The 15849-nt window shown below is 39.8% G+C and overlaps 1 protein-coding gene across 2 annotated transcripts in view; it reads right to left on the bottom strand.

Annotated features, from left to right (window-relative positions):
- Positions 1-15849, bottom strand: part of unc5ca (unc-5 netrin receptor Ca) — a 216619-nt gene that overhangs the window by 52734 nt on the left and 148036 nt on the right. For both annotated transcript variants that reach the window (XM_061729251.1, XM_061729252.1), the window contains exons 5-7: positions 6167-6347; positions 3874-4041; positions 3567-3731 (exon numbers count right to left, since the gene is read on the bottom strand). In XM_061729251.1, the coding sequence (XP_061585235.1) occupies positions 3567-3731; positions 3874-4041; positions 6167-6347 (514 nt within the window). The remainder of the gene's footprint in view (positions 1-3566; positions 3732-3873; positions 4042-6166; positions 6348-15849) is intronic.

Genomic DNA, 15849 nt, shown 5'->3' with positions numbered 1-15849 from the left:
TCTCTGGGTTAAACTTGTCAACTTTTGAAAAAGGGAGAGAGAGACACGATCAAGAGCAACGTAAATTACAGAGCACTATCTAAAACACTAACTCCCCCCTCCAAATCAACATTGCCTTATCGGTTTGTTAAAATCCGTTAAAACCCTCAAAGTTACAAGTAAAAATGTTATTTTTAACACTACTAAGCATGGCCATAATGTACCGATGGCTTATTTTATGTCTGTGAATGGGCCACATTTGAAGAGCAATCATTTTTAAAAGAAAATGATAAATGGAATAAGAATGACTTAATGCCTTTCATAATATATGGCAAATATACTCTGTAGAAATTGCTGTGCAGGCAGATCTTCCCTCTAACAACTGTAGATACCGCAGTACGTCTAAGACGCACGCTTCATGGCTCCCTGTTATTGCTACAGGAAACAGTTGAAACATTAGCGCTGACATAAAACCACGTCTGTGCAGTCATTTTAAAGACAGGAAATCAATCAGAGGAAATGAGCCTAAATGTATACCTCCCTGGGTTTTATCCCAGATTCTGTGACCACACACCCCACAGGCCGCAGGCAATCCCTTCCGTGGAGTAGTCGTGCGGGACACAATTCGCCGGGGCAGACGTAAGCGCGGCTGCGCATGGAGTAAGATTTATCAATAACGTGCGTCGAAAAAAGCTATTTAAGGAACAATATGCTTTTGTTCTTCTGCCTATGATAAAGGCCATCGATTAACTCATCGCAGCAATTGTGTCCCTGCAGAGAGAACGCCCTTGTTCAAAGCTCACATGGGTGAGGATTAGTGCTCAATATTAAAGTTTATTCTTCCTGAGAGGTCAGTCAGGCACTCATTGAAAATTTTGAAGAGAGTTTAAAACAAGCAGTTGTAGAAGAATTAGACGGCTTATTGGCTCAGTGCCATTTCACAACCAAAGTCATCTAAATGCGCTTCACAGGGTAGAAAAGGCAAATTAAATCCAACTAAATTCAGTCAAATTAAATCCACTTTTTTATAATTCCTTTATGATCCAAATCATTCCACTTCAGTCCAGTTCAAACTCGGATAACACGTGACATCAAAAATAAATAAATAAATAAGTATGTCTAATAAGTCATACAAATGTTCACAATTGCTCCCTGCTAAATCATATTTTTTTCTGTAGATGTTTAGGGCTGTGTAGATGCAGAAATCTGATCGTAGGTTCCAATTTCCGAATTCAAATTATGTCACTTAGTAAGTCATCCTTGATTGGACGTATTTCCAATAGATTCTCCCTTGTTGGGGCAATGGCCAAATCTGTGTGTGTCTATATCTTGACTGAGGATTAGAGGCCTCATGTAAGAAGAACAGCTTTCATACTTTCATACTAAAAGATGGCGTCCGCCCAAATGTGGAAAAATATGTACGCACAACTTTTCAGATGTGAGAATCCATGCATACACTTGTTCCTGCACAGGTTTCTTGATATAACTCTCCTGAAGTGGAATTCAATGCATCCCTGAAGACACGCTCTCTCTAAACTCTTCTTTGGTTGTGCCATTGTTGCTCAATTACACATTAAACTTCCCACAGTTATATATAGGAAACTCAATTAACCGTCTAACCTTATCTATTTTAGAGCTTTAATAATGTGACTTCTTTTTAATCAATACGACGTGTATTTTTCTCAGTGAGAGTATTTTATTTAACTTAATAGTTTACTTTGGATTTAGGTTGTGGCAATCGTTTTAGGCATATGTGTGGGAAAATTAGGTTATATGTACTTTTTTCTGTTTTTAAATCAAGTGCTCAAAGGTGTAATGAAATATTTTTGAAATCCCTCCTGACTTCAGGAAATTTAGAGGAGCATACTTTGGGGTATAAAAGGGATTTTCATTACTTTATAATTTGCCTGGGGGGTAGGTCCAAAAGCCCTGCAAAGTTGATTTTAGTGCATCCCGTCGTGTCTGTGGAACATAGGGTACGCAACTCTTTTGTGCGTATGTGCTGCTCGTACATGAGGCCCCAGGTCAACAGCTTTGTTTCTTTCCTCTCTTTATTAAACAGTTACTCGTTGTATTATACCATCAGGTCAGATTAAATTTGTCTTTGACAGCTTTGAAAAAAATCCAAAAGAAAATCTTTGCTAAACGATCTGAGCTTTGCAGATAATTTTTGCAAACGGGGGGGAGAAAAAAACAACAACAAATCATTTATGGGTTAAGTTTTATGTAAAAAAGTTAGGGCTGTGCGATTAATCGATTTTAAATATAAATCGGATTTATTAATCAAGACGATGTTAAAAAAAGGAAAATCGGAAAATCGATTTTCCTTTTTTGCAGCTGGCAGCATTACAGACAGAGCTCGTCTAGTCATCTTTGTTTGGTCAAGAAAATTGTAAATGTTGTCACTTTACTTAACTCAAGGAGGATTTACAGTATCTTTCAATTGCACTTCATTCCCAATAGGGAAATTTGTTTGCTATTTTGCTTTAAAAATAAAGATAAAATATTTGAAACAATTTATTCCATTGTCTTTTGTAGTTTTACCAAAAAAATCAAAATCGAAATCGAAAATCGGGTTTTCAGAGAAAAAAATCTGGATTTCATTTTTGTCCAAAATCGCCCAGCCCTAAAAAAGTAAAAACTGATTACATAATTTAAGAATACAGATACATTAAAAAAATTCTACATTCTCAAACTTCACACAACCCTTTCCTCCGCGTGAATATCTGTCAATTACTCTGAGCACATGAACTAACAGCGCTTTTTCAACAAGTCAAAAATATAATTGCTTCTAACTCAGAAAAACTGCTGCTGCTATTTTGCCTCCATTATCATGCTGCCTAACTTTTCCAGTTTTTTATATTCACTTCTGTCAGAAATTAATAAATTGTGGATCATTTCTGCACATTATTATTGGTCATTACTTTCCATACAAAGCCGTTCTTTTTGACTGGAGTAAAGGAAAGAAGGGAAGAGAAAAAAGTATCACTAAGAAAAGGTATTCATAAATCCTCATGAATATCAGTTTCCACAGAAGACCAAAGCCTGTCATAGAGCAAAAAACCTTTTCACTGAGAGGGAGATCATTGGGGAAGAGGGCTCACCCCCCTCACAGTGTTCCTGTTTCAGTGTTCCATAAAACAGGAACACTGAGAGAAGGAATCAAGAAAAGTTGACAACGAAGGGGACGGAAAGTTCTTAGCAGTTCGAGGTTAAAGGAGAACAGTGACGGAGAATATGGCGAGAAAAAGATGTAAAAAAATATGACTCGTACATGTGTGAGAAAAATATGCCTAATTGCTCCAGCAAGAGCAGACAAAAAGAGAAAGAGTGGTCTTTGTTGACAATATTGTGTGACATAACAAGGGAATTAACGTTGACATATTGCTCCTATTGTAAACCTTTTTGAAAGGGTTATTTCCAAGTTGTATAAATGACTGTGGGGACAGTTTTCTCTGAAATCCCCTGCTGGCTGACCCACACACTGAGATATTGTACTTGAAAAGCAAAATCACTGCTCACAGTTATGCTAAATTACACAACTTCATTGCATATAAGATTTGAAGGAAGAAGTGTCGTCAACTTACTTTGCATACAAAGTCCGTCTGTGCAGTTTTGTGACTGGAGTACCAATCCTTCGCAGTCCTTTCCACCATTTTTTGGTGCTGGATTGTTGCACTCTCTCCTCCGCCACTGTGTGCACTCTGTTCCACAGGCTGACCACTTACTCCACTCTGTCCACACACCGTCCACTAGAGGGAAAGGATGGGCAATAGGAAAACACGTTTAATAATAATAAATATTGAAAAAATGTTAATGAGTCCACTATTATGTTTAAGTAGGGCTTGAAAAAGTTTAGAAAGACTAGAATACTATAGAACAGAACTCAGGTACCAGTGCACAGCGTTGTACAGGGCAGCTTGTGTATAGCCTGTCCATCGCAGGGAAGTCCTCCATTAAGAGGGGCGGGGTTTGTGCAGCTTCTGGTTCGTTTCTGAAAGCCTCGTCCACAGCGACTGTTACACGGTGACCACTCCGTCCATGTCGACCAGCCGCCATTCACTGCCATAACAGAGATGCATCAATTCAATACTGCACCACGGGACGCCACTCAGTTACTAAAAGTTTAATCTATGTACGTTACCATGGCAGCAAAGGTCGATTAGAGGTTTGTATATTACCACACCAGATGAAAAGGAGAGAATTTAATCTACATTTACAATATGCTAATGTCTTAAACTTCACTTAAAGCTAGCTGTTCTTGACAAATTGAATGTTAGGATGGTTCATCAATCATGATAATTTGTACATCTTGGTGCCAAAACCTTTCCCCCCAAATGCCATACAATTGTACATATCAAAAAATCCACACTGGACATAAAGACTTTTGATATTTTGGAAAGAATGAGTAAAACAGATTGATGTATACACAACAAAGCTCCCACTTAATTACTTGTAGCTATATAATTAAAGTTATGTACTGTGTGTACATTCACTAATGCATCAAACTGTACAACTCATGTAAAGGATATGGTAAAACACAAAACATAAGGGGGCTTGAAAACTGCTTAACACAGGATTCTTATTGGAAGAAAATATTAAAACACTGCAGTACAGTGCATGCAGTGGTATGGATTAATGATAGAGAGAGAGACAAGGAGAAGGAGAAGGCAAGACAGACTGAAGCTGCAATTCAACATCTCTTTCTCAGCAGCGTGGACAGTTCCCCCTTCTCTTCCAAAGCTCAATTAGAAATGACACAGCAGGGAGAAGGTAACAAGTTAATTCAGGTGCAGCCAGTTTTGTTGACCATTTTCTTTCGGTTTTCTGTTTCTCACACAGTTTTCTCTTCTGTCTCAGCTCACCTGTTTTCCCTCCATCCATATCTGCTTCATTTTTCTCCCCATATGTTCCTGTGTTTTTTTCCCACAACTATTTCACCTTGTCAACAGTGTTAGCCAGGCCCTTGTGGAGCCGAGAAGATTGAACCACAGATTGAACAATCTATTTCTGTAAGGATACATCAGTGTCAAACCACTCCATCTCTCGCTGTCCGTATTGAACAGGCACACATGCTCGGTTATTTTGATTGAAACACTCCTCCTAGTGAATAGAGTCACTGTTACATTTGAGAGAAACACTGTGTGTCTGCCTGTGCGTGTGCGTGCCGTGTCAAGAGATTTGGTATATATACTTTTCCTCCTCTAATATTTCCTATAGTCTTATATCAGACTGGCATTTGGTAAATGGGGGGAAAAAAGTGAGGCATGCTTCTCCGCTCAAGAAGCTTTTTCTGTCAGCTTTTAGTAAAAATAGCACCAGAAGAGCTTTGCACATAAAACAAATCAACGCCAGAATGGAACAGAGAAATTCAACGTTATTTTTTGCTGTTGATTTTCATAGCTGTTACCGAGCCCATATGCCGCACAATTTATTCGAAGCTGCGACTCTTGGCATGAGAGTGCAAACATTTGGGAAACCCAAACGATCTCATTTAAAACTGATGGCTTCTTTTGGGAATTAGGTGGGGGAGGGTTGGAAGTGGGGGATAGGGTGGGGTTTAATTAGTTTGGGTCAAGGGTGATCTGAGAGTATAAAACAAACCGCACACACACGCATGCAAAGAGCATGTGCTGGCATGGCAGGAAAGCTAATTTCATGTGGCAGATGGGGGCTGGCTTGGCTGATTTGACACATGGGTGAGTCGATCCACGTAGACCCAAAAGGGTGTTTTATCAGTTTAGTTTAGTTTAGTTTAGTTTATTTAGCACATAACATAAAAAAAGAACATTACACAAGTAAGTTCAGTTAAAAGAAACTGTGCAGGGAGGAGCGAGCAAGCCAGTAGGCTTATGAGGAGCCCCCACCTAATAACATTTAACAAAATCCTTATGAGGATATAAAATCATAAAAATAAAAATAAATCATAAAAATTGCACGTAGAACATGAATGAAAATAAAATAATTAAAAAAAAAAAATTAAAAAAAAGATAAAAAAAAAAATTACTGTACACATGATCATGAAAATATGAGTATTAAGCTGAACAAATGGCAACACAGAATATGAAGTGCAAAAGAACATTAAGTAAAATTTTCAATACTTTTCAACACTCATGGAAACAAATAAACTAAATGTAAATAGTGACACCATCAAGTGACCCATACATAGACGAGCACACGTGCTTACCATAGACAATAACCGTTGCTGTGGTGCTTCGTCTTTTGGCCACGATGTTTTTAGCCACACACGTGTAGTTGGCTGTGTCTGACAGACGCGCCTGCTTGATGATGAGGTTGTGGTCGATGGTGATATAGAAGTTCCTGTCCTCGGCTGGGTCTATTATCTCTTCGTTCTTTAACCACTCCACCTGGGACAGAGAGAGGGAAACATGAGGTCACAATAAGGCTCTCTACACCGAGACAAAGGATCAGGAAAAATGAAGCCTGCGTATCAACTGATTTTATGGTGGCCAGGTTTGTCACTGCCAGTTAACCAGATGAAGAATTATGCTTCTTATGAGCTCATTAAATACTGCCAGCAGAGGGCAATTATGATATATATGTGTGATATTGCTCTCACAACTGATCCAAACTGAGAGACAAGGCTGGGAAACAAAAGTGAGATAAAAAGAAGGAAAAACGTTTGGAACAACTGTCCATTTTGAGTATTAAGTTTGTGAGAATACAGGAACAAGGATAAATAATAAATACTTTGTATCGATAGTGTTTTAAACCTTTCTTTATGGCAAACAAACAAAGATTCCCAAGTATAACAGGATGTTGTTGCATTCTCTTTTTAACACAGGGAATCTTTAGTAAATAAATACATGATGGAATCAGTTGGGTTAACCCTAACCCTAACCCTCATATATAACACTTGATAAAACAATCTTTTTAGAGGATAGGATGTGTGAGATTACCAAACGAAACTAGAAAGCAGTTCACAGCCATCATTTGTTCAACAGACGCTTCAAAGTACGGAACCTGGCAGTACAAAAAAGGAAAACGCCCTGAGCATGTGCTTTCGCAAGGTGCTTTGGTTGAAGAGTAGGACAGCGGGAAACTATTCTATTTATGAGCCTAATCACATTTCCTGAGTGCTGTATTTACTGGTCCAAACCCTCATAAATTCAGCCCGTCTAAGCTTTATGGCAAGGACATAAATGTCCAAGCTGTGTTGTTTAATTCATGTTGTTTAATTTCCTCCTCCCCTCACATTAGGAAATGGAAATCTCAGCTGCAGAAACACAGACATTTCAGTTTTAGTCTTCACTTTACTGTATGTCAAGGACCGGTGGTCATTCCTCCCTCTCAGTTCTTCCACCTGTTTCTTTCTTTGATCTTTAGGGATCCGTACTCTGGTCGTGGAGCTCACCGTGGGTCTGGCTTTCATCAATCTTAAGTGAGATGCTGTGTGACCTTGGAGTTTCTATGAAGTTAAACTTGATAGACACCGAGCTCAAAACCAGCAACAAAGACACAACAGCATTTAACCCTGAACATGGAAATCAAGCAGTAAAACAACCTATATGTGAAATCCACTTTATGGCTCATCAAGACCTGAGGTTCACTCTTAACAAGAATACAAGCATGCCCATCGTTTAGATGGGGAATTAATGGGTTAATACTGGTAGTGAGCTGTGGTGTGATGGTGCACTGAAAATAGCTGCAGCTCTTGATGACTCCTGAAGGTTGAAGCCTCTGAGACTGATGTGTACCCTGGCAGCTTCAGACGAAGGAGACCACATGTGGTGGCAACACCACCATTGCCTCCGCATCATTAGCCACAGCCAGTGTAAATGTGTGTGTGTGTGTGTGTGTGTGTGTGTGTGTGTGTGTGTGTGTGTGTGTGTGTGTGTGAGAGAGAGAGAGAGAGAGAGAGAGAGAGAGAGAGAGAGAGAGAGAGTTTGTGTGAATGGCAGAAGCCCCTTTCACACAGAGATTCCGCAATATTGGTGTAAAGAAGTCCTGCCAATACGCCGCCTTTGTTGGTTCACACAGAACCATACAACGCCGGCATAACGCCGCTCCCGTCTGTAAATTCACACAGCATCCCGGCGTTCCGCAATCAGAGGCGTGACGACAGCGTCAGCGTCTAGTGGCATGCCGGCATGCCGGCTGTGTCATTCACACAGACCCCGTTTCGGCTCTGTGACTACCTCCGCTGCCGGCTTATTGGTGGGGCCACTTGGCCCCCCCATTCCGCCTCCGTGACTTTCACACAGAACAGCGAGGCGGCTTAAAGGCGCAACGTTCCCGCCTCGAACTGGCTGTGTGAAAGGGGCTAGAGGGTGGCTGATTGGATCAAACCATCCCCTAGGGAGTGTGGGTATTTGTTATTTTAACTCTCATCCCCGTCACCTGTCTGTCCCGCTTTGGCCACAAACCACAAGTCAGAAACACACTCATACGCCGACATGCACAATGAAAAAAAAGAAGGAAAACCGCTCTTAAACCACCTCACAAACGCACAAGTCACCCTTTGCACAAGCACTGCACAGCAGGCAGCTGCTCCCTCTGAGCTGCAGCAGGACGTAATACATAAAATAAATAAAGAATTCCTTCTTTTTTTCTCTGGGAAAAGAAATCGGGTGGCTTTTTCCCTCCATAAAAGAATAAAACCTTTGTCCATTCAGCTCTGCTCTCATTTTGCTCATGTTTTCTCACTGCTTAACACAGTGACCAACAATAATTCGGCTAGAAGTCTGATGGAGTTTTCTGCTTATATCTACTCCTGCATGTTTTGTTTCTTTTTTTTTTTTTTAATTGAAGACCCATTAGGGCGGCATAAAGGTTTCATTTTCTTCACATTTATTGAGATATATCTTTATGTTTGACAGTGGAACAAAAAGCTTGGTCGCATGTGGTGCGAGATAAAAGTAAGCCATGATATAGAGAGATACTACATGTATATCTCTTTTTCTTACACTGCAGAGCAGCTGAAAACGATTTGAATAGCAAAGCTTTGTGGCATATCTGCTACTCAAAACAGGAACATCAGAGTCTCACTGTGTCACAGAGAGAAACACATTATAAATCTTGCAAAACCTAAACAAATGGCAGACCACAGAGCAAGACATAAGATAACAAACCAAAGAACAACAAATGCTAAAATATGACAGGCTTTGTAGAGCCACTACAAAGACTCTCATATGGGAGTCGATAACAGCGCAGAGACACGGGGCGAGATGTGACACTGAATCCCAACATTAATATTTCAAAGAAGCACCAAAGGCACAATACGACTGTGACAAAACATTAAATGGAGTAATTACAATAAATTCAGATTCTGCAATCAAATCATGGAAATGAAACCGTTCAGCATTTGCATGTACGAGTGGCCTTGCATCTGTCTGTCTGTGAGTAACTGAAGAGTTAATATGCATGTTTGTCACTAAGGATTATCCCCTTGATTAGCTACATTATCTGGATCAGTATAAGACCACAGATGAGTAGGTTAAATAGCTCTCACAGTGATTAATGTACCTATGTGTGGGTGTTTCCGTATTTTAATGATGCTAACCCGCACCTCCTGCTCCATCAAGCTCCGTCACCTGATTTCCCTACAAGCTGAGACATCGTGTGTTGGATATCAGTAAAAAGAAGTGAAAGGAGGGAGATATTCAAAGTTAGTTCTAATTACAGGTTAGTGAGAAAGAAAAATTTTAACTGCAACAGAATCAGTTTTATATTCTATTTCATGAATCTATTTAAGACGTGTTAATCAAGCTGCAAAGGAACTAATATAAAGCAAAAAATGCTAAGTAATAATTCAAACTCTAAAAGTAAAATGATGAGTAGAAAATGAAAGCTAATGCAAAGTTTTAGATACTATAAGATAGCATTTAATGCAGCCCAACAGTTTTCTTGAAATTATCCGATTTTTTTGGAGGGTTTGTTGTATTTCGCTCACCTACAAAATACATTTACAACTTCAACTGTCAAAATAGAATATTTATAAAGACATTGTTGAAACAAAAAAAAACAATTTGGTGTATACTTAAACAAAGTCCTTGAATTTGAACTTGTTATACTGTATTAAGTCACAGTTATGCTTGGCATCCACACAATTTGGATCAATCCTGGAAATTGGAAAATATTTCAAGTGGACAACATTCAAATAAGTCATCAATCTTTCGAAGAATAGACATCCCATCAAATTCACTCCAGCCGACAATGTGCAATTATCTGAAAAGTCGCAAAAAAAACTGAGAGCAACATCCTAGTCTCAGGCCTCTGTTAGCACGTTGAAGGTTAAAGTTTATGAGAGATTTTTTGGAAGCACTGGGCAGAAAATAAAGCGTATTCTATCTATGATGAGTATTTCTAAAGTTGCACATGAAACAAGATATTGGAAACAATATCCTTTGTACAGATTAGGCCAAAGTGGAGGTGTTTGATGATGATGCACAGTTGTGCATTTGACGAGAACCAAGTACATCATATCAGTACAAACAACATTCCAAATGTCAACTCCACCGTTGGAGGGTAATGGTTTGCAACCACACGACCTGGGAACCCGCTGTCTTTGAGTCAACCATGAAGTCTTCTGTACTACAACTTATCCTGGACTCAAATGGTAGATCTCTTGTTCTACGGTTATAGCGAGGAAACTGGTGTTGCAACAGGATAATGACTGAAAGAGAAAATATCATAGTGTTGCTTTGACTCAATAACAATCTTTTGAAAGGCTGTGGTGGGACATTAAGTGAGCTGCACACAAACTAATACTTGCAAAACCGTAAGGACGAAAAAATAATGAATAACATATAAAAGATGACTAGTTCAAGTTATTGGTGCTAAAGGTGGTTCTACAAGCTACTGATGCATGTTTTTACATCATATTTATGCAAAAATGCTAAATGAAGACGACATACTCTTTTTCACTTGAAATGTTACACGCACATCCATGTCACATAAAGGCTGTCCTACTCTGGAGTCCAGTTTGAAAGCTTCTACTGTGTTGAGGAAGCTTCACATGGTTCTCCAAGTCATCTACCAAGCATTTTTATCATCCCAGATGGTTCTGTGTAACAAACCATGTGGTGGTGTCACGTTGGAGTTATGCACCTCTCAGAGATGTTTGCAGGCTTGCTTCTATATTTGAAGAACTGGATTTATAAATGAATGCATTTATTTCCCGTTTTCACTTCTCGATCATCTCCTGGCCAGAGCTGAATCCAACAATCAATTTTTGCTGCACTCCCTTGCATAATGCTTCGTTGACAGCTGAAAGCTTTGTCTGGCAGTTCCAGTGAGCACCTGAGACCGTGTGGGTTGGAAAAAAAAATGTGTTTACTGACAACAAATATCCATGCATAGGTTCACAGAGACTTTTATGTTTGCTTTCTGAGAATCAAGTCCAGCTGTATCAGTATCAAGTTCCCACTCAACCCCCTGCCAGCAAACACAATCACACTCATGGACACATCATAGCCAGATGTTCCACGCCCATTATCATCATCCCTCTGACTTCATCTATGGAGCCATCACCATAATTGCCTTGCTTGTTTCCATTATCAGCCACTCACACTCACACATATTAACACCCCCTCCTCCTCTTTCTCCTTCCCCATCAGCACCACCACTGGCAAGATACGCACACACGGTCCGAATCAGCAGAAATGTATCGAGTGACAAATCTAAAAAGAAAGAGAGAGATAGAGAAAAATATGATGACAGGAACAAAAAGAAAGAAGCAACACAGATGAGAGACTGCCAGAGGAAGGGAGAAAGGTGAAGTCAATAGACAAATTACAAAGAGAGAATAGTTGATGGACACCAGAAAGGAAAAACATACAGCGGCCGGGAGGAAACACATTGGGAGGCACAAACACAGATGGAGAGAGAAACAGAAGAGGAAGAGGGAACAAGATTTGTGTTGGCAGAGGAAACCATCTATCTTTCTTTCTTGCTGCCATCAGCTTTCTTGACACCAACCCGGACGATTGGCTATAACTGTCCGTCTTTGTTCATTTGAAGATAATACCAACACATGCTACACACACACACACACGCACACACACACACACACACACACACACACACGTTGCCCCCCCCCCCCCCCCCCCCCCGCCCCCCCCCCCCCCCCCCACCATCCTGATGTGTGGTAAAGTAGAATAGTAATCAAGCTATTCATTAGCGCAGTAACAAAGGCCATTACTGGCTAATCAACAATCTTCAAACTCAATCGAGGAAAGCTAATAGAAATTTAATCCAACAGTGCGCTTGAATATGGTAAAGTTTGTGTGTGAATGTGCGTGTTTGTTGATATTGAACAAAACAATTAGCTTGGTGTGATAAGATGAACAAAACGGCTTTGTTGTTTCAGACAATTATAGTGTAATACTCATGGAGAAATAAAAGACTAAAATGGTAATCCAGCTCATTAAAATAAGTATAGGACTTAAAGTAGAGTTTCTAAATGTATGTCTTCGTTCAGTGTTCGTGAAAACATGGTCTGCCACCATTTAGACTCTGAACACATTCAAAACACTTTGATGTAACACATTTAATACATCTAAAGATTATTGTGATTGAGGAAGAGTTTTATTAATTGGTTGGTTGGGAGAAGGAGGATGGATACCTGATCCCCCAAACATCCGACTTGTGTTTGTGCTTATCACACCTGTTTTGCTTCTTCTTTTTTTATTTAGCTTTTCTTTACTTGTCCTTTCTTTCCTCTACGTCTGCAGTACGTTGTTACATAATAAATCATTTTAAAAGATGGCATTAAAAGTAATTGGTTAAAGATATTGCATATTTTAATACTAAACCATCATGTTTGCTTAAGATGCATTTCATTCACAAATAGTCTCTATCTGGAATGAAAACAACAGCAGCTTGCTTCATAGAACATGACTGGCAGTATAAATACAAAGCAGTAAAACATGCTCTCTTACTTAAACAACACTGTACTAAACTAGTAAAGAGACTGAATCAATGTGCTTTTCAATATAGTTTCAATGTTCATGAAGTAGTAGGAAATGCTTCGTTACAGTAGTCATGCAACTGAATTGCATTGATTGTGCAAAGTGTGCTTTTCAGCCACAAACAGTATATTTGCACAATTTGACATCATTGTATTAATTGTCCATATGTCCTGGTGTTTCTGTCTGCATCTTCTCTTCACTTGGGAGGTGATTAGCACAACCCTGCTGCCCACTGCTCCTGTAGGGAATTTACTACAGCCACCAACACCACCATAATACATTACATTCTAAGAGTGACCAGACTGGACAGATTGTGCAGGTTAATGTTAGGTCATTATCTGGGTGTATGGTTATATATGGGCTGTAAAGAGGTGAAAATGTGCTTGTGGAAGCATGTGCATGAAAGTTTGTGTGTGTGTGTGTGTGTGTGTGTGTGTGTGTGTGTGTGTGTGTGTGTGTGTGTGTGTGTGTGTGTGTGTGTGTGTGTGTGTGTGTGTGTGTGTGTGTGTGTGTGTGTGTGTGTGTGCACATGGCAACAAGGGATTTCTGAAGCTCTGACAGCTTAATTAACTAGATCCAGGCGAGTGACATAAAGACCCAATTAACTGCACTGACATAACTGGGTCAGCATCAACAATCATCCAACAATGAAGTTCTAAAAGACACCTTTGTTGAAATGTAGTTCAGTAGTGTTTCAATATGTGGATCTTTATGAAAAAATCTTAATAATCAAAGAAGGAAAAAGGAATCAAAAATCACAAGGTCATTCTGTACAGATGAACAAAAACCGACTGCCAACGCATATGTCATATGTGACATGGGGTATTCGTTAATTATTTTGAGTAGTGTGCTTTTAAAAATAGCACTTTTTCACTTCTGCATAATATCAAAAATACCGAGCTCTAGAAATTCTCTCTTTACAATTAAAGTCAATGAAAAATGTAATAGGAAAGAGAGTACCAGTGTTTCCTGGTATAATTTCATACATTAAATAATTATAAAAGATTGAAAAAAAATTCCACACGTACGCTCTACCCAAGGGTTTTGTACATAAAAGATGTGGAATTTAGTATAAGTCCTAAAAAGACTTGCGCAACCACGAATTAAATTGTAGTTGAGGAAAAAGCGTGTCTAGAAATCCCCAAATATGCAGCAGGAAGTAAGAAATAACTCCCCAAGGTGTCCCACACAGACAGAACTGGGACACAAGAGGACACCGATTTGGACAGGGAGAGGCCAAAAGAGTCCCAACCTACCACTCCTCTGCAACTTACGACATCAAATGATCCTTGACTGTCAGACATGCCACAAGAGGATTTTGTTCGTCGACAGTGACTTTTGTGCTCTTGAATCTTTTCACAATACTGCATTTATCTTGAAACATCCTATACAGTATGTGCATTATTTAACAAGCAATGTGAGTTTATAAATGTTGGCAAAAGGGAGGACAAAGAGGAGAATAAGAATCAGGTGAAATGAAGGAGAGGGGATGTAAAAAAAAAGAAAAGTTGCTTAGCCCCAAATGAGGTCACATGTGTGCTTAACAGAAAGCTAGCATCGGCTTTTCTCAAGTGCACACACACACACACACACACACACACACACACACACACACACACACACACACACAGCTTTACCTCCTCTGAGATTTAACGCAGGTGCAGATTCTTCACAGTGATCTATTAGACTCACCCTCTCATGTCAACATTCAAGACTGGAGAGAGACAGAGAGCGGGAAAGATGGATGGGGAACCCTCTGAGGAGAAGGTTTGGGTAAAGAAAAGGTATTTCCACGGCAACTGTGAAGGAGGGAAAGATAGAGTGCTACGGAGGCAGTGATTATGGAGAAGGAAGACGTTGAAACAGGGAGTGCATACCTACGGGTGATCTATTAAAACACATTTAAAATGTCAACAAATAGGAAAAGGAAGCTAGGGGATACGGAAGAGAGATAGGCAGCAAAGGTGGAGAAGGAAAGATTCCACAGGAATCAAAAGTGCAAATAAAAAGGTAATGAGGAGTTGAGGAAAACTGAGAGAGAGCGAGAGATGAAGCGATTTGGAATTTCCATACTATGTCAACAATTAGGGAGAGAAAGATGAGCAGAGCAGGGGGAGACAAGGTGCTGAGAGGGTGGAAAATTCAGAGGAAAGACGAGTTGCAGAAGACATAGTTGGGTAATCTATTAGGCCCTACACTTGGGAAAAGTAGGACAGAAAAGTATAAGTCATGTGAGGAATGCAGAGGGGAGAGGGGAAGGGCCTGGGAGAAACAAATCAGCAAAAGACAAGGGGAAGATGGAGAAGGTAATAATTTAGACTGCGATCCATGTGTCAAAACACAGAGCGCGTGTTTGTGTCTGTGTAGGAGCATGTAAAGTCCAACAGTAACACAGCTGCCGGTAAGTTTCCCAAGTCACCTCTAAGAAGAGCAACCATGCATTACATCAAGGGACTAGCACTGTGGAAGATTGATTGATGGGCTGCTGAGCTTCTGCAGACATTGTGCAGGTGGTCGCTGAGTAAATGGGAGGAAGCCACAGAAAGAAAGTGGAAGTTTAAAAAAAAAGAACGAAAGGGTGAAAAATACGCGTTTGAGATGCATCAAAGTGCGAGACAATCCCAGTGCATATGCACGTTAGAGGACTGCAGGGGTGAAACTTGAAGTCTGCTTTACATGGAAACCACAAAGAGATCTTAACAAAAAAAAAAAAAAAGAAGCTGTGTCAACATAAGTTATTATTCAAATCACAGCATTTTAACTATTTCTTTTAAGATGCAGGGTTTCTTTTTGCTGTGTCTTGTCACAACAGCAAACATTAAACACTGGTACAAGCTGGAGTTTGAAGCAAATTGCTTTTTTTTTTTATTTCCATTATCTGAGAGTCTCTGAGGAAGAGAAAAAAACAGATATGGCCAAAGAGCTTTTGAGGTGAGAG

The sequence above is a fragment of the Cololabis saira genome, chromosome 9, assembly GCF_033807715.1.
Source record: "Cololabis saira isolate AMF1-May2022 chromosome 9, fColSai1.1, whole genome shotgun sequence".
Classification (NCBI taxonomy): Eukaryota; Metazoa; Chordata; class Actinopteri; order Beloniformes; family Belonidae; genus Cololabis; species Cololabis saira.
This window is presented reverse-complemented; position numbering and strand designations above follow the sequence as displayed.